General features: G+C 34.6%; 1 protein-coding gene and 1 pseudogene across 2 annotated transcripts; one reads left to right on the top strand and one right to left on the bottom strand.

Moving 5' to 3' along the window:
* Positions 1 to 1,786: 1,786 nt before the first annotated feature.
* LOC143547507 (uncharacterized) lies at positions 1,787 to 5,644 on the top strand. The gene is made up of 9 exons (XM_077038912.1): positions 1,787 to 1,906; positions 3,603 to 3,664; positions 3,770 to 3,853; positions 3,933 to 3,964; positions 4,078 to 4,159; positions 4,247 to 4,475; positions 4,566 to 4,793; positions 4,871 to 5,163; positions 5,281 to 5,644. Exons 1-9 carry the CDS (start codon positions 1,787 to 1,789, stop codon positions 5,612 to 5,614), a joined length of 1,464 nt encoding a protein of 487 aa, XP_076895027.1. The 3' UTR covers positions 5,615 to 5,644.
* Positions 5,645 to 6,555: 911 nt separating this feature from the next.
* LOC143547504 (putative receptor-like protein kinase At2g42960) lies at positions 6,556 to 9,470 on the bottom strand (annotated as a pseudogene). Its single transcript, XR_013137782.1, has 8 exons — positions 9,318 to 9,470; positions 8,054 to 8,738; positions 7,876 to 7,980; positions 7,643 to 7,768; positions 7,356 to 7,526; positions 7,145 to 7,274; positions 6,870 to 7,076; positions 6,556 to 6,768 (listed from the first exon to the last, which is right to left on the bottom strand). The product of XR_013137782.1 is annotated as a putative receptor-like protein kinase At2g42960 (transcript).
* Between the last annotated feature and the right edge of the window lie 15,479 nt (positions 9,471 to 24,949).

Below are 24,949 nucleotides of genomic sequence, written 5' to 3'. Positions count from 1 at the left end.
GGAAGCTTTCCAAACAATGGAGTACAATGATATTGTAATACTGTATCATGGAACACCACCATATTATCAATTTCTTTTCGGGTTGTAGGTGCGGATTCACAAGCTTATAAACCAATCGTATAGCGTTCTCAATCTTGTTTAATATGCGTGGGCAAATTCTTGAGTGTGACGTAGGTCAACACTTGTACGATCATGCATTTCTGCTTACATGATGAACTGCACACTTGATTTCTAACCATATTCCTTACAAAACAAGAATGAGATGATTCGTGGGTATAACTTGAGTTATGTCTCTCTAGACATGAAATTCACTGACAAATTTGGTGTAGTGTACTAACTTATATTCTTTTGATCATTATAAATGTTTTCAAACACCTTTTCATAAAACATGAGAACATATATATATTCGAGAATATACTTAAAAGTATATGTTTAGAAATATTATTTATAGAGCTGTAAGCGAACCAAACATCCGGTAGACGTCCGACTGTCCGTTTGGTGGAAAGCTTTTTTAATATTTAATTTTTTTTAGCTTATTAAACTATTTAATTTGATAAAATATAGTTTATTTTTAATTTAATCATTTAATTTTTATAGTTTAATTGCATTTCCTTTGAGGTGAATCATACGGGTTATAAGGCTGATATAAAATATGGGTAAAGTTAAAATACAAAGGGTGACAAAAATGAGAAGTGTTAGAAAGATTTGTGACAACACAAAAAACCCCTTAAAAATAAATTAAAAAAAATTATAACTCAAAATATAAATAAAAAAATGAAAAAATTTAAAAAACTAAAATGTTTCCCCCATCATTCCCATTCATAAAAAAAAATCGACGAAAAGACACAATGCCGAGATCAAAGACACTTTGACGAAAATGAACAAAAGACACAATTATAACTAAAAAAAGACACAATATATCGCAAAATATAACACAATGTTGGATAATATAACTCAATATCAAGAAAAAAAGACATAATGCCAAGTAAAAAAGACACAATCAATGCTGCAAAATTGAAAATAAACACAAAATACAATGATAAACAAAAAAACTCAATGATGTTTTTCACTCAATATATATATAGATATATATATATGCACACACACACACACTAGGTTTGATCCCCCGTATCACGGGGGTTGTTTTACATTTTTCGTTTTCAGTATTTATTTTTTGGATTTTTAATTTTCTTATTGTAAGAAAGTTAATAATATACGTAGGGTTTGATGATGAAAATGTTTGAGTTATAACTTGTGTAAAAGCTATTTAGATTTGGTGACCAACGACCCTCTTAATTTTTTTTTAACTATAAAGCTGTTTCTTAATTATAAATAAAAAAACAGATATTAATTTTTAGTATATCCCTATTTTATAGGATTTTCACATCAAATATTTGGTAAGATTAATTTTTAATTTAATGGGATGTTATAACCCGTTTAAGAGCTATTTGGTTTGGTGAAACTCATACCCGTGAACTCAGGTCAAATGCATGAGAAGCCTTCGTTTACAAGTAAATCAATCTAGTGACTTCAGAGAATTTAGGAAGCAACCAAAGAGCTTTTAAAGACTTTCATTTATATATATTATAGATATATTTTTTGAGTACGAAAAAGACGGTGAAAACATTTTTTTAACTTTAACTTTTTTTGTTTTTTTATTAAATCTTGAGTTATATAAATACATCTCAATTAGTAAATCAACAAAGTCAACTCAGCCTTCTTTCGAAGCAACGAAACTCATGATCAATCGATTGTCTTTCAGTTCTGAACCTTAACCTTAACAGACATGGCTACCAACGGGGCTAATGCTTCTACAGAAGCCAGTTTGGATAAGATCAAACGTCAATTGGCATCCGGGTCGGGTCGACACCTCTTGCAGGGTCCTCTTCTTAAGCGATCTGAAACGGTACTTAATAATAATAATAATAACAACAACAACAATCATCCATTGTCTCTACTTACTCTTTAGTTTCAAATCAAATTACTTCAATTTGACTATGAAGTGTTAGGGTTTGTGGTTAAACACAATCAGAATGTAATTAGAAATGAAACCCTAGGTCTACTATGTAAGCACTAAACCCCCTGAATCCCCCAAATTATTTGGATCAAGATGCAATTTTTGTATAAATTAGGCATACTAACAAGCAAGAAAACCGAATTAGTTTACGAGTTTAAGATGGATAATATCGTAGGGGTGGGATCTTGAGAGAACTAGACAACTCCGTATTATGTATATGCAGTATATAGTATTACGTATATGCTAAGCAGTTAATGTGGAAAAATACCGGATATCGGTAATTTTAATATCATGCGGAATTTATATATGCAATAAGTCGACTCAATGCGTAAAAAATTCTGTAATTTTTTTACGTATATGTAACCTACATATATGTAAAAATAAATTCAAAAAAAAAATTGTTACGTTGAGTTCTTTCGAGTTCTTAAAACTCAAAGTGGTTCTCATTTGAAATCTTCCCTATATATATATATATATAGCACTGTAACACCAACAATTCAGTATATTCCCCTACTGTTAACAAATTAACCTTTTGCAACACTAACAATTGTAGCAAGTAGGAATTGATTAAGACTCGAAACACCAACATTAAACACCAAAAGTTGAAAATTAAGAATTAAAACACTGATATTGGGAATGTCGGTGAAATATCGGTCGATATCACCGATATTATCGGTATCGATATTCTGACCGATATTTCACATGAGGACCGATAACCGAGATACCACCGAGATTGACTGCATAGCATATATGTGGTATAACCACAGGCCTTCCAGCTTAGTGGTAGTCCAGTTGCTTCTCCTAGGAGAGGATGAGAGGTCGCCAGTTCAAGCTTTGGCGCCTGCGTCGAGGGGGGTGGGGTTGTTACCTCGTTGTTGGGGTTTCCGCGTACGGACGATTTTTGAGTCGGACCTGCACAGGTAGACTTGGAAAAGTGCATATATGTAGTGTTTGTATCATAGTTATCAAATGCGTTAGGCACACTCAAGGTGCGTAGGCCTCGCCTGGGGCCTAGGCACAAGGCGCAAAAAAGGCGAGGGCCTAAGAAAAAGTAAGCGCACTTAAATAAAAAATATATTATGTATATGAAAAATAGTACTATTCTTCAAAAAAAAATAAACAAAAGCTATTATATAACATTTAATATCATCTACTTAGTACCAAAAGTTCTAAAATAGTCAAGATTCAAATGTAATTCCAAAACTTGAATAACAAAATGTGTCAATATAATGCCTTCTCCTAGATCTAAGCTTCAATAGAACCCCTTACATTCTTTTGCTCAGCTTTTATGTTCTCATGTTCTTGGCATAGACAATGCCGAAGCACTCGCCTAGGAACTAGGAGCGCATTTATGGAGCCTCGCCTGAAAAATGGGCCTAGGCGCAAGAAGCGAGGGCTTTTAATAAATATGGTTTGTATATACTGCATCTAGGCGGTATGCAATACATATATGTATTATATACTACATATATGTAGTATGGAGTTTTCTAGTTCTTTCATGAGTCGTGATTCTGCCCCTAATACCATAAACAACAGACTATTATTCAACTGTTTATTCTGACATTTAGCTGTTGTCTTGTAATAGCTAAGGAAATGGAACGAAAGATGGGTGATCCTAGACCCGACAACAGGAAAAATGGAATACAAGTAAGATGCTATGCACCAATTGTTATGATTGTTTTTCTGGTGTAAGAATTGGGCGTTATTCAAGCGTGTCTATTTTTGTGTTCTAACAGTTATAAATATCTGCAGAATCAGGAGAAATGACCAGAATGTCAAAGGAACAATTGTGTTTGATTTAAATAGCACAATCATGACATCACCCTTTAACTTCCAGTAAGATCATTGATCATTATATAACGTTTTGGATATTTGATGATTTCTAATCTAACTATATGCATTTTTATATTTTCAGTGGACTGCCGAAGTATAATAACTGTAATATCTGTATCCACATAATTATCTTTTGGATTTTTGCATATTGTCACTTATTTATCTTTTTTTTTTTAAATAAAGAACATGAGAACCATTGTGTTTATGCCCCTAACTTGATTAATTAGATATCGCAACGCCACAAAAAAAAGAATATTTCCTCTGTGCCGAAACTCCAGGTGCAGCTAGAGCTTGGGTGGCAACGTTGCAGTGAGTCACTTATTGATTTCCGCATTTTTTAAATTATGAATTTTTAGGTTGCTGATATATGTTTTTGTCCTGTAAACAAAACAACAGTGCAACACAGTTGGTCTTAAGGGCTCATAAAGAGGCGGTGAACTCATTAGCTGGAAACAGTAATGCAACATTAGGAACGGTTTCTGCTGTTGTTACTGCTGCAAATTCAACTGCTCTAGAAGCTTCCAAAGAAATTGAAGCAGCAATGCAGATTTCAAGGAGAAATGCTTTAGGATCAGTATTGAACAAAACACCCGATGCTCCATTGGATGATCTCACAATCATGAAGGTATGCAACATCTTGTCCTTACCAAAAAAGTAAAACAATTTGGTAAAAAGGTAATATGATATCATGATCAATTGTTTGATACTATTATAGGAAACATTAAGAGTAAAAGACGAAGAGCTGCAAAATTTAGCTAGAGATATTCGTGCCCGGGATTCAACAATAAAAGAGATAGCAGAAAAGTTAACCGAGACGGCTGATGCAGCAGAGGGTGCTGCCTCTGCAGTTCTTACGATGGATGAGCAGCGGAGGATCGCAGCCTCTGAAGTTGACCGCCTTAACAAAGAGTTGGACAAACAAGCAGTGACTTACAGTATGATGGTGTGTATCTATATTATATAATATAAAAATATAAATATGATGGTTTTCTCAAATGCTATAACTGGTTTGGTTTATAGCTAAGAGATTATGAAGAAAAGGTGACGGTTTTAAGTAAAGAAAAAGAGCAACTTATGCAGCAACGAGACTCATCTAATCAAGAAGCACTCTTATGGCGATCTGAGCTAGCAAAAGCTAGAGAACGTGTAGTTATTCTAGAAGGAGCGGTTGTTAGAGCCGAGGAGAAAGTTAGGGTTAAGGATGCAGAGGCTGAAGCTGCAATAAAGGAAGCAACAGAGAAAGAAACCGCTGCAAGAAAGGAAAATCAAGAGCTTTTGGCATATATTAATGTTTTACAATTACAACTTCAAAGGTCTGTTTAGCTAAATTAATCACGTCTTCGCTATTTTTTTAAAAGTCTTCGCTATTTTTTTTAAAGTATATCGGCTCATGTTAGTTGCTGATGTGGACGGATATGATATGTTAACAGACAGGAGGAAAATACTTGCTCTGCTGGTGACACTCAGCCTCTAACCAAACGAGTGCATCCGTCTGAAGAAAATGTGGATAAGGCTTGCCTTGGTGATTCTACCGACATTCCATCTGCAGATCAAACAGGGGCCCGTTTGGTTAATGATGGTGAATGGAATGATATAGAGGCAACAGAAGCAAGAATAGCTGATGTTAGGGAAGCCGATGTTAGAGAAACTGATGTTAGAGAAATTGCACCCGATACTGAAGGAAGTCGTTTGGATATTCCTGTCGTTTTACAGCCAAACGATACACAGCAAGGACAAACAAGTGGTTCCTATCATCAGCCTTAATGTTGTACGCGTTAACGAAAAAACATGTTTTGTTGTTACTGAGGAAACTTGTTTTGGTTACAGAGTGAATTATGATTTATACAGCTGTGTGAGTTTTTATAATTGCTGGCTTTGATAATATTTTAGGTAGTATGGTGGTTTGACCCTTTTATCTGACTGAGCTTTTGTTAAAAACATGAATGATGGTACTAACAGTTACGGGTGCAAACGAGACGAGCCGAGCCCGAGTGGGCTCGAGCTCGGCTCATTTAACTTACACAGAGCTCGTTTCGAGCTATATTTTCAATGCTCGAGCTCGGCTTGTGAGTAGATTTTCAAGCTCGAGCTGAGCTCGGGCTCGGCTCGTTTACTATTTATCAATTATTTTTTACATAATTATAATTATTTTTATATATTTTTTTCTATTATAATTTTATGTATAAAATAATATATATTATTAAGTTATTTTTATTTATTTTTTCAGAAGATTATATATATTAATTAATAATTATTAAATATATATTTTAAAAAATTATATAAATTGCAGGCTCGTTTAGGCTCGCAAGCCGGCTCGAGCTCGATAAGTGAAGCTCGGGCTCGGGCTCGGGCTCGGGCTCGTTTATTAAACGAGCTTACTTTTAGGCTCGGGCTCGGGCTTGATTAAGCTCCACCCGATCAAGCTTTTTAACAAGCCGATCTCGAGTAACTCGCGAATAGCTCGGCTCATTTGCACCCTACTAACAGTAACATGTTTTATGACTGAATTTGGAACATCATGTTGTATGATAGCGCATATACAGAAACATTTGTCTAATAAATAGGTCACACAAAAACAATAAGATTTGTCTATTAAACATGACTAATACCGACGCTAAAGGTTGAAGAATACGAGAGCCAAAAACATCACTGATCAACATTATTAACACAAAAAAAGAGGGGGGGGGGGGGGAAGAAACTGTGTCCCTTGTTCCGTCTTGTTTGGTAATTTACAACATTCAAGATTTTGACTTTACTGACACCTCCGCCTTATAATGATTTCGACCCGTTAACAGTCACTGTTAATTCTGTTCCAACAGTCAGATTTCTGATTTGACAGTCGGTTGTTCTATGTCAGCAGAAGTGTCGATGGATTCACTGTCCATGCTGGCAGTGCGGCTCCTTCTGTTCCTTCGTTCCTGTTTCAAAAGTTAAAACATGTTAACGGACAATTTAAGTTTGTTCTGCTGACATCCGTAAAATGAATTAATATTAAGGTTGTACTTCCTGGGAGTAGTACCTCGCGATATGGGAACTCCGAATCAAACATTCTGACAACCTGACTCATTTTAGGGCGTTTCTCAGAGACAGGATCAACACATCTAAGTGCCACCAGAAGTGCACGTTTTAGAGCATGTGTTGACGGTTTTAAGTCAAGATTTGGGTCAACAACTTCCTCCGCTCTTCTACTTCCCACCATCATTTTCAGCCACTCAACAAGATTCACCTGCCATAAGTATAAAATATAATGAAACATTATCACTTTTTTACATTAGCATTGGACACCCTTTGTACCTCATTAGCAACGCGATTGTAATCTACTGGATCTCTTCCAGTTACTGCTTCAAGAAGGAGCACACCGAAACTATAAATATCGCTCTTTTAATTCAACATGCCGGTATTAGCATACTCTGGAGCGACATACCTGCAACATTACAACATAATTTTTTAACAATATTCGACCACTCTATTTCTAGCTAAATTTACATAGAACGATATACCATACCCAAATGTCCCCATAACTCTAGTATTTATGTGACTTCCTCCCGAATCCAAAAGCTTGGCCAATCCGAAGTCAGAAAGCTTTCCATTAAAGTCATGGTCGATTAAAATATTGCTAGATTTTATACCTCGATGCACAACCTTTGGTTCTATAGCCTCATGCAAATATGCAAGCCTACAAAATCATCACCCCAGAAGTTTCATAACTTAATGTAAATATTGTAATCGAAGAACAAAAGTAAAATCTTCTCAATATAAATTACAATTAGACAAATTAATTAAAAGATTCACTTACGCTTTTGCTAACCAAGAAGGACTTTCATGCGAGCTTCCCATGTAAGCACACCACTTTCCCGAGTGTCTCCATGAAGCCATTGCTCCAAGTTTCCATTATCCACATATTCATACACAAGCATCCTAAGTTATTCAAGAAAACATGAATTATTAGTCGATACTCATAGCCCAGTGACAATATCGACCTGTTTACTTAATGCATAAAACCGAAAATAGAGATAGAAATGAACCTATGGGTTCCTTCTATGCAATATCCAAGAAGCCGAACAAGATTCTTGTGTCGAACATGCCCTATAGCCTCCACTTCAACTCTAAATTCTTTCTCGGCCTGCCCCCTATGCATAATACCAAAAAATTAAGACTATAACTATGTAAGATGGCAATAAAATGAACATAAACTAAACTTACAAATTATTAAGTAGCTTCTTCACTGCTACCACGGTCCCATTAATCAATGTACCCCTATACACCACCCCATATCCACCCTCCCCAACCACATTTTCACTCGAGAATCTACCCGTCGCTTGTTCGAGGTCTCTTAAAGTAAACCAGTGGCCCCACCCTAAATGTGATGTTTCCGGCAACCCAACAAACGGAGACGCCATTGCTCCACGAGACCCCGAATTTTGCTTCCAGAAGCCTCCAGAAGTTCTTTCTTCCCCTGATTGGGACTTTCCCCTTTCATACATCGAACTGCTTTGACTTACATTATCAGCATCACAAGATTTACTCACTCCAAACTGAAATATCATCTTATTACCACTTGATTCATTATTATTAGTTCCTGATGGATGTTCATAATAACCATGTGGGCCCGAACCTCCGACACTATCAACTCTGATATCTTTCGGTACGTTCGGTATTTGCGAAAGAGGGTATTTAGTTCTTCTTCTAGATTTCTTTCGACATGTGACCCACATTGATAATATACATAAAAACAGACAGATAAACACACCAACGCAAAAGCAGATCACCACCCATAGTTTAAGACCCATAATTGAAGTACCCTTCGATAATCCGGTATCTAATCTTGACATCACAAGCGATAACCGTAATAAAGTTATCTACTTTCTGACTTCTGCTAGCCCATATCCTTCAAATTCCCCTTAAAAACACAAAATTAACTTAAGGGTGTTAAAAAGAAAATTCATCTGATTTTTATGAAATTATCTAATTAATCCAAAATTAACATCAAGGACCACAAACAGGCTTCTAGTTACAAAACCCTGATTTAAATTTTAGTGCTTTACAACAAAAAATGCAAAATTGAAAGAATCCCAATAAAATATGGCATAATTTACATCAATGCAATTAATCTTGAACTCTTATTGAATGCAATCAAGAAACTTAACAAATGTATGGAAAGACTTACTAAAGATGCAATTGAATCAAAACCCACTTACAATTCAATGAGAATTGAAAAACCCAGATGAGAATTTGCTATACAATTATGCAACTAATCCAAAATTAGCATCAAGAACCATAAACAAGCTTCTAATTACCAAACCCTGATTTAAATTTTAGTGCTTTACAACAAAAAATGCAAAATTGAAAGAATCCCAATACAATATGACATAAATTATACAAATGCAACTTGTTGAATGCAATCAAGAAACTTAACAAATGTGATGAAAGACTTACTAAAGATGCAATTGAATCAAAACCCACTTACAATTCAATGAGAATTGAAATACCCAGATGGGAATTTGGTTAATTTGACAAGAATCAATTAGGGTTACTGCAAAACGGAGGAGTAGAGGCAACGCCACCGAAAGATGAAATCTGAAGCAAAAAAGAGAGGTGAAGAGAGTGGGCCAAGAATTTGAGAAAATATAGACGCAAAATATCTAGGCACCACACCACACCACACCACACCACACCACAATGAGTCATCACATTCATATTTTACTTTTTGTTAGCTTCTTGATTTACTTTTTGTTTTTAAAGTATTAAAGGTGGTTAGCATTTATTATTTTTGTTTTGTTTTGATTATATTGTGAATAATAATAAGGGTGGAAATAATGATATTGTTTTTGGCTATATACTTAAATTGGTTTAATTTGTTATTTTATTTAATCTTTTGTTAATGATTTATGTTAGTAGTGGAGCATTTGGTTTTCTTTCATTTGAAGTTTGTGGGTTATTATCATTTTACTTTTTGTGACAAGAAAGTGCTAATTAAGTATGGTGGTATGTGTAATGAGTATTTTGATTGTAAATGTGTAATTAAAAAGGTGTTTTATAAGATGATGGCATCTGTATAATCATGCCAAAGATTAAGGGTGGTCAAAGTAACAAGGAAAAGAAAAGCAAGAAAAAGTAAGGGTGTGTAAGAAAAGCTAGATATAGTGTTTAAATAAGTTTTATTATATTATTTTAGGGTAAATTATGGTTTCTTCCTTCTATTTTGTTTAAATTTGTTATTTCAATTTAAAAGTTTAAATTTTGCTACTTCCGTTCCTAGCGTTTAATTTTCGTTCCAATTTTTAGCATCTTGTTAACACATTTTGTACTGAAATATTATATTTTAACAGACCACATGAACAAAAATTGTAAAAAACATAAAAATCTATAGACAAAAATAGCAAAAGTTAAACTTTTGTATTAAAATAACAAATATGAATAGACCATGGTGATGAAAACCATACTTTACTCAAATATAAAACACGGTGTGCTATTTACTTGTTTTATAACCACAACTATAACTTGAAAATATCATTATATTATTTTTCAACATTTTTATTATAAACTCGCAAAGTATTTTTATTGCAGTGTGTGTAATGCTTTTTAAACCATTGTTGCATACTGATTATCGTCATCATCAACCACCCATGTCAATCATCTTTGATATCAACATTCATTGGTTTGTGTTATTCGATCGCCTCTCCAACATCAGCGTTCACTACCACCGCCTACCATTTTTGGCCTACATATGTCATCACTTCCATCTTTGCTCATATTCGAAATCCATGACTATTGAAAGAGTTTACTATCTTAACATGGTGAACATATGAAGACTTGTAAAGACATACTATGTTGATTACTTGATATAGTGTGTTGAAGAAGTTAATCAGTATCTTGGCTTAGTGAGATGTTGTACTTTATGATCCCTCTTATTTAGGGAAATGACTAATGAAGAAAATTCACGAGGATCGAATGAGGGACTACAGTGGATTAGTTCACAATCACTTAAACCTTTATAAATCAATTTTGTCATTTCTATCCCTTTAAACTCTTTATTTATTGTATTTACGATTAGTGTTATGAAAAAAGTTTTACAAAGTCATTAGCATTCTTAAACAAGTTAAAACTTAAGAAACATTTCACAATCTAATTTTCTACACTTATATAAAGTATTTCATCTCATTGTATAACCTACAAAACTAAGGGATGTTAAGGACATGAAAGACGTACTTTAAGGATGGTTTGGGGGAAAAATGATGTCACGTAGATGTGAAAAGATGTCTTGAACATTAATAATGAATAGAAGTTAATTCTACGTTGGAACGAGTGATTTAGAGTGACAGTTCTTTTTGTTTTCTCGAGTAAAGGGCGGTTTTTATCATTATGGTTTGTTCAAATTTACTATTTTAGTACAAAAGTTTAAATTTGCTATTTCCGTCCATAGAGTTTCATTTTCGTTACAATTCTCATCCATATGGTTTGTTAAAATCTAATATTTCAGTCCAAAATATGTTAATGAGATGGATGGAAATTGGAATGAAAATGAAGCTCTAGGGACGGAAGTAGCAATTTTTAAACTTTTGGATTGAAGCAGCAAATTTGTACCAAATACAAGGACGAAAACCTTAGTTTACTATTTTCTTTTTATAGGCTTCTATTCTACTTTTAAATCCACTTAACCTATATACTACATGATAAACCATCGACATTTAAAGGAAGGATCACCTATTATACACTAGGGATGAGCAAAAGGGGTACCGATGTCACACTTGTACCAAGTTTTTCATTTCCGATACCGATACGATACCGGTATTTCCTGAATTTTGTCTTCAATACTAGTACCGTACCAGTACCAAACCAAACACTTCGATACCGGTATCAAGAATTAGAAAAAATCGCTATCAATATTTTCAGTACATACCCAGATGCATTGGGCCAAATACTTGTGGGTAAGTGGCCGTAGTTGGAAAAGTGGATTTGGTTGTTTTAAACGAGTTCGGACGTCGTTTTCGGTTACTTTCGTTACAGTTCAGGTGTAAAAAATAGAAAAAAATATAAAAATTTGAGGTTGACTAATGGGGTGGTGTCGGTTGATAAGACTGGTGGTCGATAAAACTAGAGTGTTGTCGGTCTCGGACATTGAGGTTGTGAGTCTACGCTTATTTGGTTGGTTACCGTTATGTTCATTACGATACCGGAATTAAAAAAAAACTAAAAAAATGCCAAAAACCAATTTGGTGCATATAGCCATACGTTTGCTTTTATATAGGTTAATATAACAACGCAAATAAAAAATGATAAAGAAAGAAGAAACAAATGTGGCAATGCTAACATCAAGACCTGGTAAACGGAATTTCGATGATGTGCGTGTATTTGGCGTTGATAGCTGAAAGATAAGGGTACATGCACCGATCAGCCGGTGTCCCGATGATTGAGTGCTATGTGCCTTATGTCCAAGGCTTGATGCAAAACTACTATCGAGCCGGGGGTCTCACCGGAAGCAGCCTCTCTATCCCTATGGGGTAGAGGTAAGGCTGCCTACATCTTACCCTCCTCAGACCCTACCATAGCTTTGCTATTTGTGGGATATACTGAGTACGATGATGATGATGATGCGTGTATTTGGCAGTAACGATGATTTAGTATTTTTTTTGAAGTTTAATGTTAACATCAATGCTAATTCTATGTACTTTCATGTAAAACAAATTCCTTCATACATACAACCTCCAAACTTTATTCAGTGCTTAATTATATTAATTACATATCTTCACAACAAATTATGTCCATGTTCATTCCCATAGGAAAACTCCTCCTATGGATATATGCATATCTGATCAGCACTGTCACCATAGCTCAACCTGATTTTAAAACTTACTTCTGTTCAGACAATAATACCTACACCATGAACAGTACATATAAAAGAAATCTAGACTCCACCTTATCCAGTCTCCAACTCCGGCTTCGGTTTCTTTAACCTCTCCACTGGCCAAGGGAACGACACGGTCAACTCTGCCGCCCTTTGCCGAGGCGACATAGAGCTGGATGTGTGCATGAGTTGTTTAAATGACTTGATTGTTAGAATAAATATATATTTTATATATATTTTATATATGGCCCTTATAATTATTTATCTTATTATTGATCATTGACCTAAATAACCTTATGTTTATAACTGGTAAATCCTTGATGGACGGAATTACCCTTACTAACATTAATAGGGTTTCCCCTTGGGTGTATATATAGAGAGCTTATTAGAGAGGTTAATAACTAATGATGAATAATAACACCATAAGAATCATCCCCTACCTCTCTCCCTCAAATCGTGTTCATCAAGAACACCTAATCTCCATCCTAACCATACACCCTAAAGGGGAACTCGATCAGATTAAGAAGATGTCAATCTCAAACATCACTGGATTAACAGGTATTACATATTTCCTTGTTTACATTATATCATCGATTATAGAAACTAATCAACATGTGGTATCAGAGCATGATGTTGATTAATCAGTTTATTCGATGTCCATAAAAACTGGAATTAAAATAGGAAACGAGTTTTTTTGATTAAAACCCTTATGTTTACGGTTTTGATCATCATCATAAAACTGATTGGATCTGATGTTCGTATTACTTCTAACGAATTGTTAGGTCTGATTAAAACCTGTTCATTATAAAAACCTGATTATTTTCGAAATCTGTTTTACAAAACTTTTAGATTTCGATTCCAGTATTAAATCTGATAATATAATCGAAAACAGTTTCGTAAAATTCTTGAAACTGTTCTTGTTTCTTTTTTTTTTTCGAAGATGTTCTTGAAGAACATCATAATTTTCGAAAACTAACCTTAATTAAGATTAACTTGGGAAAATGAAATCTGTTAAAGAGATAATATTATCTCTAAGTTTAATTTCAAAATCTTTTAAATAAAATAAAAGATATAATTTTGAAATCTTATTAAAATTAGAGATAATCTAAAACTTTAAAAAAATAATATTATCTCTAAGTTTAATTTCAAAATCTTTAATATAAAATAAAAGATATAATTTTAAAATCTTATTAAAATTAGAGATAATCTAAAACTTTAAAGAGATAATATTATCTCTAAGTTTAATTTCAAAATCTTTTAAATAAGATAAAAGATATAATTTTGAAATCTTATTAAATTTTGAGATAATCTAAAACTTTATAACAGAATCTCCCAAATCCCTTAAAATTAGGAAAAGGGTATCAGGTTGATTATTCTTTTCGAATTCTGCTAATGTTGCGAATCAAGGCATCTATTCGCAACAACTGGACTCTAATCGCAACAAATGAAATGTTGCGAAATCGCATGATGTTGCGAGAATTACATATTATCTTGCGAGTAACATGTTGCGAATGTCCACTAATTATGTTGCGATCAGATCCTAGCATCACAGAATGTTGTGAAGGGACATATGTTGCGAAAAGTCACTAATGTTGCGAACCTTAAGATGTTGCGTATTACTTAAAATGTTGCGACGAGCTAATTTTGCAAGATGTTGCGAGTATTACCTATTGATGTTGCGATCAGCCCATAAAATCACAGGATGTTGCGAGTACTCTTAATCGCAACAATTATGTTGCGAGTGCTTTAAATCGCAACAATGCTGATTACATCACAACAACTCCATTCGCAACATCTCTCATAACAACATCATTCGCAACATCTCTTATAAAACATCAATCGCAACATTACTTATGACTGCACTGTTCGCAACATCTAAAATCCCCTAACCAAATTCGCAACATCACTTCGAAGAAATCGCAACTTTACTTATATCTTACATGTTGCGAAATGATCAGAAACCCTTATATATAACCTAACTGATTAAGGGGCCCTGCTCCGTTAAATTACTTAACTTAAATAACACTTATATTTCACTTCTGCCCAACGGTGATGTGTAACCTAATATTGTTATTTAAGTCTAATTAAGTATGTCACTTAAAAGTGTATGTCCTAACGTTATCAGACATTCGCATGACTTTAGTTTTGCTTAACTTAAACAACACTTCATGAGTTCACTTCTGCCCAATGGTGATGTGGTAGCTTAACAAAGTTGTTTTAGTCTAACTAAGCATAGTCATCTAAAAGATGAGTATCCTAAAATTGCTAGATACTCAAATGACATTAACTTTGCCTTAAATACCTTAAATGTCTCAATTCTGCCCAACGGTGATTTGTTACATTTATGTATTGCAAACTTACCTTGTGCATAACAACTTGATTGTTCCAATTCTGCCCAACGATGATTTGTTACAATTATTTTCGCACAAGAATTTTATACTTAAATAATACATTTTCTGCCCAACGGTGATCTATTTTATTTAAGTATAATAAAATTAATTTTGGTGTTATACTTAAAATTATCACATCTTCATAATGATCCTTACATTAATGATCCTTCATTAATGATCCTAATTTCAGTCTGCCTTATTAGATTACCCATAACATAAATCACTCTAAAATTCTTCTATAAAGTTTGAATCTCAAACCTAAATCACCCACTCTTATTACAAAACCTAAGAAGAGTTTTGCTTCTAAAAGGGTCTTATAAAATTTGCCCTTTTGAGTCTTGATTATCCTTAAAGACTTGAAATTCTTACTGCTCATTCTGATAAAAGTATTACAGAAAAACACTTGAGCATAATCAGTGGGATAAATAAATATGTCTCTTATGATAATCAAGAACTCCTTACATGATTCCTATCAGGTGAGCAATTACGGATTCTAAAATTCCTAAGACTAATGTTTTTTTTTTTCTATGGAAATAATAGAATCAAAACAATTCCTAAGATGCATGCAAAACACTCTAATTCTAAATAAAAAGGTTAATTGGCATTTGTGAATACATCCTAATATTTAATTCCATGACCCATAAACTGAGAGCTTATACATGGAACTTAATGAAGTCTTTTCAGTGTATTACTTTTCCACCAGTACAATTAGATGCCTTAAGAATCAACTATAACACTCAGAAGTATTAAAGGAAACTGAGTGTGTTGCTAGCAATATATGTACAGGAAAAGGAATGCCTAAAATTGAAAATCAAATGTTATTCACCTTACTACCACTAAACCTTAAAAGAGGATAGTTCTAAAGTCTTGAAACAAAATACAAGTACTGCTTCCAGCTCTAAGTTCTCAAAGGGAAAGTCTCACTGCAAAATCATGCCATTAGACTAGGCACGAGCAAAGAGACTATCCATACCTCAAGGGAACAGTTGGCTAAGAAAGGTAGTTACCAATTAATGATATTTAACTCCACTAATATTAATATCCCTATTAACACATGTTAGTTGAGTTTAGTTTTATACGTTTCCTTATCAGAAATCGATAATAATTAAGATGAGAGTCAGTGACTCATTTAGTGTTAAGGTTGTAAGAACCATAAAAGCTGTTTTGTATTAAGCTTTATGATACCTTAAACATTCTAGAGTTTACTCAGAATTTAGTATCAATACTAAAGCTACATTTTGACAGTTATAAGGTTTTAAATGACCAAAACAAAGTCACTACTAACTAAAACTATCATATTATCGGTCGTTATTATCTGAATAGAAACCTTATAAGATAAAACTAAGCGATGCTACAAATTTCACAACCTTTTGTTATCATAGAAATGAGAATTTAACAAAAGATAAATGAGACTTACGTACTTCATCCATTAAGACCAAAATTTTCATGAGAAATCATGACTCGGTTGACAAAGGATGAATTGCCATTAAATCTCATTCTTAGTGATTTGAAAGCATGTGTTAAATGCCCTAAATATAAACTGGATAAAGGGAGTAAGTGAGGTCCACCATAAGTTATAATTCACTGCTATTAGTGGAGCTTAGAAGAATATCAACTTGTATCTAATCTGTTTCCTACTGGACAAGTTCTTTAAAGAAATCAATTCATATATACTTATCAGTATTCCTTCTAAATATGTCCTTAAAATTTCTTATGAAATATGGACAATAAGGAAATCAAGTCTAAAATGTATGAAAGTTTCCTATGACATGAATCGCCAAAACTTGTATGGACTTTTAGAGGCCTAAAAGATCAGTGGGAGCACTGAGTGTCCTTATATGCAAGAGATGGGGGAGAAACAACTTAATCTACCTCATAAAACATCCCTTGTATAAGACACTGCTCCATTATATCTTGTCTCCTTAACATTTAATGCTACTCCTAACAAATTTTGTTGGATACCTAAATATGGGAAAACTTAGATTTCTTACCAAGACTAATTAATATAATCCTCAATTAGAATTTTTTTGGTCTTCTGATGTTGACCCTAAGCATGCTGAATTCTTACATATTTCTAAGGTCAGTAGGAGCAGTAAAAGTCCTTATCATAACTTGGCTAAGTACAAGACGTGGGGGGAGAGATTGTCGCTTACTTTAACTCCGATTACACCTCTTGTACACCATACTGCACCAACTCTTACATACTTAGAAACTAATATTGCTCCTAATATACCTGAAAATATGAAACTCCTTATAAACCCAATAATCAACTCAAGAGGTCATCTAGGTCTCAAAGGCCTACTAACTTTGATGATTATGTACCCTACCTGACTAAAGATTAAATGGATTTTGGAAGGTTTAATGATCCTACCTCTTCTAATTAAACCATTAGTATCAATCAATCTTCTAAAATAGTATAACGTTTGGGATTTGGTTGAATTACCTAAAAGGTAGTCATTACTAAACTAAATCTGAATGAATAACGTTAATACACTAAAGGTATGATTGATTGATAAAGGTATACTCAAGAGGGAATAAATTATCAAAGAACCTAGTTCCTTGTCTTACAAAAGGTTACATTGAGGATCATCACTGTTCTAGTAGCTTATAATAATTTAGAGCTACATTACATGAACATTAAAACAACTTTCCCTAACACTGGCTTACATGTTCGTAAAATAACCTGTAAGTTCTAAACTGAAGGTTAAGAACACTTAGTTTGTAAGTCAATAAAATCCATGTATGGGTTGATGCAAGAATCAATAATGAAATCATAATGCAACTCTCTTCATCAAGAACTAAGTGGATTGATTTACCTACCTCAAGATGAGTGGGAGCAACTAATGTAAACTTGTCCTTATATAGATGACATTCTTTTGACAAGTATATGTTACATGAGTCAAAGTATTGTTAACGCATATCTTGACCTAATCAATCACGGAGATACCTCTTATTTAATAGTTATCAAAATACACCGAGATAGACTCATTAGTTTTATATGTTTTACATGAAACGGGTCCTTACACTTGTAACATACAATATTGCTCTCCTTTAGAGGCTAATAGGATAAATGAGATTATTTCCTTATGCATCATTAATTAGATGCCTTAAGAAGGTTCAAATCTATACTCGTTTAGATATTGGTCACATTGCTAAACACTAGACTAATTATTTCTATTGTGAAGCATATGATAAAATATCACAATATCTCTAAGAAACGAGACACAATAATTTAAAGAAGAAGAAGTGAGAACTAAAAAAAAAAAAAAAAAAAAAAAAAAAAACGGTTGACTACTAATATTCTAACTTTGTCAACTTCTGGGTATATCCTTATGTCAGCAGACATTACTATCTCATGAAGGAGTCCTAACTAACTGATAACAACGACCTAAGTTATAATGACATAATATGTTGCTGATCATAACGCAACGTGTCACTAAATGTTGTTGGAAAACTTTATCAGTTGACTCATAATTTATTAACTTCATATAAATCCAATATTGAAGACTTATTGTAATAAAGTCAGCTACCCTTATTTCTTGAACAGTAACAGTTCAAGCGGAGCTGCATTAGAATTCGATACAAGTCTAAATTATTGTTCGCTTATGACTTAAGAACAAATAGAGGAAACTAAACTTTTATATCGAATGCATTCATGATATGCTTATGGATCCACTAATTAAAGGTCTGTCACCCATAAGTCTCCTAAATGGCCAATAATAGAGACGGGTTTTACCAATGACCAAGCGCAACTGCGTATCGTACTATGAATGATTAATTATTAATTTTTCCTCATACGTTGAAAATTTGTTTTGTCTCTAAATACGTTCATGCATGCCTAAAGACGTATAGACACTAATTATCAAATCAACGGTAAGGGCTTATTTGTCAATTTGATCCTAAAGTTAGGTTTTAAATTTGAGTTGTAGTATGATTAATGGGGGTCCTGAGTCGAATATTGATTCAACGACTGTATTTCTCTGCTGCAATTTGGGTTTAGAACTAAAATGAGTATTAACCTCTGATCAGACTAATCTAATGCTCATAATAAATAATTACTAGGCCAAGTGGGAGAATGTTAGAATAAATATATATTTTATATATATTTTATATATGGCCCTTATAATTATTTATCTTATTATTGATCATTGACCTAAATAACCTTATGTTTATAACTGGTAAATCCTTGATGGACGGAATTACCCTTACTAACATTAATAGGGTTTCCCCTTGGGTGTATATATAGAGAGCTTATTAGAGAGGTTAATAACTAATGATGAATAATAACACCATAAGAATCATCCCCTACCTCTCTCCCTCAAATCGTGTTCATCAAGAACATCTAATCTCCATCCTAACCATACACCCTAAAGGGGAACTCGATCAGATTAAGAAGATGTCAATCTCAAACATCACTGGATTAACAGGTATTACATATTTCCTTGTTTACATTATATCATCGATTATAGAAACTGATCAACATTGATCATTAAGTTGCCAGAAGTTTGTCCTAACCAAAAAGAAGCGGTGGGATACTATGATAATTGTTGGTTAAAATACTCCACAACGTTTGTTTTAGGGAACATGAACGTGGGTCAAATTAATAAGTATTTGATCCTTGTGAACCCACAAAGTGCGCCGGATAGGTTTGGGTTCATTATGTCTCTTGGAACATTAATGAACAAGCTGAAAGGTGATGCGGCTGATGGTGGCTCGTTACTGAAGTTTGCCGTTGGGAACACGACTGAACCAACTTTTCTGACGATTTATGGGCTTGCGCAGTGTACACCAGACTTATCGCAGATGCAATGTAGGGATTGCTTGGGAAATGCATATGGACAATTTACGACACGTAGTTTTATTGGGAGAATTGGAGGGACAATTTTTCTACCATCGTGTAGATATAGTTACGGTCTTAATCGATATTTTAACGCCAGCCTCCCCGAACCACCATGTACAAAGTGTGAGCTTCTCTATCTTTATTTCTGTCGGATACTAGACAATGAAAATGTTTTTGAAGATTAAATCTGAGTTAGGGTCTTGTTAATAAGGTCTGATGCTAGTGGCGGATCCAAGTGTTTTTTTTTCCAGGATGCACCGTTTTTATATGCTCCAATTTCGTAGAGTCGATCAACGGTTTGGTTCGGATAAGGTTCATCACATAATAAATATACAAAACAATAATAAAAAAGACAATGTCATTAGAAATCAAGAAAACACATAATATAAATACAATGATCTTTACAAATAAAAAAAATTTAAAGTTGTTTCCTATGAGTTTTCATTTTTTGAAATCGTTGCATTACATCTTCGACCGAAACTTGTTGAAGAACTCCAATTCTATGTAACAAATGCAAGAATTGTTCATGTATTCATCACCCATCCTATTACGCAAATCCGTTTTCACATTTTTCATTGAAGAAAAACATGTTTCAACACTATGGGAGCAACCGGCAAAACTAGCTGTACTAGACGATAGACCAACAGATTATCAATGTGTAATTTTGTTTTCACCACCCTTTTGGCAAGATCACCTACAAATTCAAGTTGGCAAACCGCTTATCTTCTTTCACATTAGTAATGCAGTGGCCGAGTTCATATATAAGCTTGTATTTTTCATCAAAATCAAAACATACGAATACATTTCGGCCAACTATAAGCAATATACTATTATTCCCGAATGATGATCACATGATCAATCTCACTATCAAAAATACCTTAAGTTCGTGATCCAGCACTTTAGGCTAATAGGGAACTAATTAACTTTAACTAAGACTTAATAGATTGATTTTCAAGATAACCTAATTAGCATGGCAATTCTATGTGATCTCATATCAATTACTATGCAAAACTAAGCAACAAGATAAACCAACTCCTACCATCATGATCCAATTAGCAAGAGATGCACTATTGATTCAACATAATTTCAAGATAACAAATCGTTATATGACAAATCGCATGAAATTAAATACCTTTTTTTACCATCACGAAGCTCGAATACGTGTACAACATGCCAAACATAAAATCTTGTGCGAATCGACACGAGACGAGAATATGCTCCTGTATTCTGCAAGATTTTAACCCCCGATATTAATTTGATAAAATTAATTACTATACATTAAAATATAATAATAATAAATTAAATAGAAACAGATAAAGAAAGAAGAAACAAATGTCGCAATGCCGTATCAGGACCTTGTAAACAGAATCTCGATGACATGTAGACATATGGCAATAACACAAGAAATTAATCAATAAAAATACGACTGTTTAGTATTTGTATTGAAGTTTAATGTTAGCATCAATGTTAATATTTTATATAAAAATAATACATAGGATGGTTTATTAATCCTTTCATCCTAAATGCTTAATTCATAATTACCACAACAAAACATGTCCATGTTGATACCGTTATTCATATGTCTTAGTTTTATGTCTGATGAATACCGTTACCTTAGCTGATCAACCCGATTTTATAAGCTACTTTTGTTCAACCCATGGTAACTACACCACAAACAGTACATACAAAAGAAACCTTGACTTGACCTTGTCCACTCTCAACACCACCAACTCCGGCTTGTGCTACTTCAGCCTCCACACCGGCCAAGCGGACGAGAAACCGTCAACTCAGACACCCTTTGCCGAGACGACATAGAGCCGGATTCGTGCGTGACATGTTTAAGTGACTTGATCATTAAGTTGCGAGAAGTTTGTCCAAACCAAAAGGAAGCGGTAGGATACTACGATAATTGTTTGTTGACATACGCCACCCAGGTTTTCGGGAACATGGATCCAGTAGATAGTTATCTCCGGACTGTTGTGAACACGCAAACTGCACCGGATAGGGACGAGTTTGTTGTGACTGTTAAAGCGTTAATCGACAAACTGATAGACGATGCGGCTGCTGGCAGTTCGTTACTGAAGTTTTCCAAGGGGAACACGACCGGAGTACCTGGACAGACGATTTATGGGCTTGTGCAGTGTAATCCAGACTTATCACCGATACGGTGCAAGGGTTGCTTGGAAAATGCATACAGTCTCTATGCAACACGTAATTTTATTGGGAGAATTGGAGGGACAGTTTTTCTACCAGAGTGTAGATTTAATTATGGTCTTAATCAATATTTTAACGCCAGCCTTCCTGAACCACCAGTTTCATCACCACCAGCTTCATCACCACCAGGTACCAAATGTATTTCACATATAATGGTGTTGGATAGACAATCACTGGATATACCTATAACCAGTGATTTACAGTGCCTGCTTGGCGTAACCAGCCAGTAATTAAAATCGGGTGTTGCAGCGGTGAGTCAATGTGAATTCGGTTGGTCTTGGCTACATTTTTTACGGTACCAGAACAAAACCTAAAAAGTGAATTCGAATATATAACATATTTAAAATAAAAAGGGCTAAAAAAAAGCAACGACACTTGTATAGGTATTATAAAAAAATTAATATATTTATTTGGTCGGTATATTAAAAAGTAATCCAAACTCTGGGTCGGATCCGGTTCAAGTATCCAGATGGTTGCATGATTCAAGATATTTTAAGTTTGAATAATAGCCGTTCTGTGAGTCTTCTCAATGACCTGTTCTTTAGTCTTTTTTTTATTGAGAGTTTGTTTCATAGTTGGTTCCTATTTTCTTGTGTGTTTACGTTGCATTATAGCCTATATAAGGCCTGCTTGTTTTCCTTGTAATTTGTGCTATCTATCAATAAAACCATCTGATAATTCGATCCACTCTCTGTTTGCTTATTATTTGTTATCAATCAAGTTCTCTAAAATACCATCAATGGTATCAGAGCTTTAAAGATCTGAAAACCCTAAATACCTATTTCACCCAGTTCACTCAAATGGCTGATCATACAGGCACGATGCCCTCCGCCCCAACTCCAATTCCCATGTTCAAAGGCGAAAGTTACGAGCACTGGAGCATTCGAATGAAAACAATCCTCATGTCTCGCGATCTGTGGGACTTGGTGGAACAAGGTATTGCTGAAAACGGACAACAAAAAGAAGGGATGCACAGGCCATGGCGATCATACAGCAGGGTGATGACCAGTTGTTCTCTCGAATTGCATCTGCCAAAGAAACATGGCAGATATTGCAAATGGAGTTTTAAGGCGACTCCAAAGTAAAAGCCGTCAAACTGTAAGGACTTAGGAGGGATTTTGAAAATCTCTCCATGAAAGATAATGAAGCTGTTGGAGAATATTTTTCACGCGTTATGGCTATTGTTAGTCAAAAACGGGCATATGGGGAGATTGTTGCAGACCAAACAATTGTGGAGAAGATCCTTCGCAGCCTATCTCCCAAATTTGATTATGTTGTGCCATCGATTAAGGTATCTCTTGATCTGTCACAACTTACTCCAATTAAACTTATGGGTTCACTATAGTCTCAAGAAGAGAGAATTAATAGCTGAACACCTGAGAAAGTTGAAAAACTAGATGAACAAGCACTTCAAGTCTTCCAGGAGGGTAGTTCTCAAGCTCGACTAAACAATAGTGGTGGTTACAAGGGACGTGGGTGCGGCTCTTTCAGAGGTAAGGGCCGTGGTCACGGAATGGATAAAAGCAAGGTACCACAATGCTCACATTGCAGCAAATTCGAGCACTTTAAGAAAGATTGTTGGTATAATGACGAACCACAGGCTAATATAGCTACTAAAGAGAAAGAAGAAGGTGAAAAGGAGGAGCAGAGGCTGTTTATGGCTATTATAAGTCATGATAATGACTCTTTAATCTCATGACTCACTCATCCTCGTCTGGTAAGACTAATAATCTGTGGTTTATAGACTCTGGATGTTCTAACCATATGACGGGGTCTCAATGTATTTTCACACAACTTGATGAATCCTTCAAACTAGATGTTCAGTTGGCGGATAAAAAGAAATTGAATGTTGAAGGACGGGGTACAGTTCGAATAGACATGGGGAATGGAAGTCATAAGTTATTGGATGATGTCTATTATGCACCCCGTCTTGAGTATAACCTATTGAGCGTATGGCAACTCATGAAGAAAGGGTATGCTCTACATTTTGAAGATGGAAAATGTGTGATCAAACAAAATGGCACTCCAGTCATGAAGATTGTTGTCTCCAGTAATAATATGTTCCTTCTTGATGCAACTAAAACTGAGGTATGCTCAAATGACTCCACACCTATGACACGTACAAAGCTATGGCACTTGAGGTATGGTCATCTCAATTATGGAAGTTTGAAATATTTGCACAACAGGACTCTTGTAACTGGCCTGCCCCCCATATGTCACTCACCTAAATGTGAGAGATGCATCATGGGTAAACAGACCAAGTTACCATTCCTATCTAAGTCATGGCGTGCCACTAAGAGGCTTGAGTTGGTACATGTTGACCTGTGTGGTCCCATGCAGACTCCAAGCCTAGGTCAGAGTATGTATTACATGCTGTTTATTGACGATCTAACCCGCATGTGTTGGATCTATTTTCTCGCTAACAAGTCTGATGCTTTTGAATGTTTTAAGACATTCAGAAACATGATTAAGAAGCAAAGTGATCATAGTTTTAAAGTGTTACAAACAGATAGAGGTGGAGAGTTTTGCTCTAAAGAGTTTAATGCCTATTGTGAAGCCCTTGGTATTAGAAGAGAATTAACTATTCCACACACACCAGAACATAATGGTGTGGTGGAAAGGAAGAATAGAACGATTATGGGTTTGACACAAAGCATGTTGAAAGAGATGAGGCTGCCAAATTTCCTATGGGCTGAGGCGGTGGCCACAGCTGTGCATCTGATTAACATCTCACCCACGGTAACTATCGTGGGACAAACTCCAATGGAGGCTTGGCCTAACAAGAAACCATCAGTCAAGCACCTGAAAGT

Source organism: Bidens hawaiensis, unplaced genomic scaffold (genome assembly GCF_021521415.1).
Source record: "Bidens hawaiensis isolate Kalapana, Puna unplaced genomic scaffold, B.hawaiensis_p1.1 tig00014722_1, whole genome shotgun sequence".
In the NCBI taxonomy this organism is placed as follows: Eukaryota; Viridiplantae; Streptophyta; class Magnoliopsida; order Asterales; family Asteraceae; genus Bidens; species Bidens hawaiensis.
The sequence above is the reverse complement of the archived record's forward strand: the minus strand, read 5'-3'. Positions and strand labels throughout refer to the sequence as shown.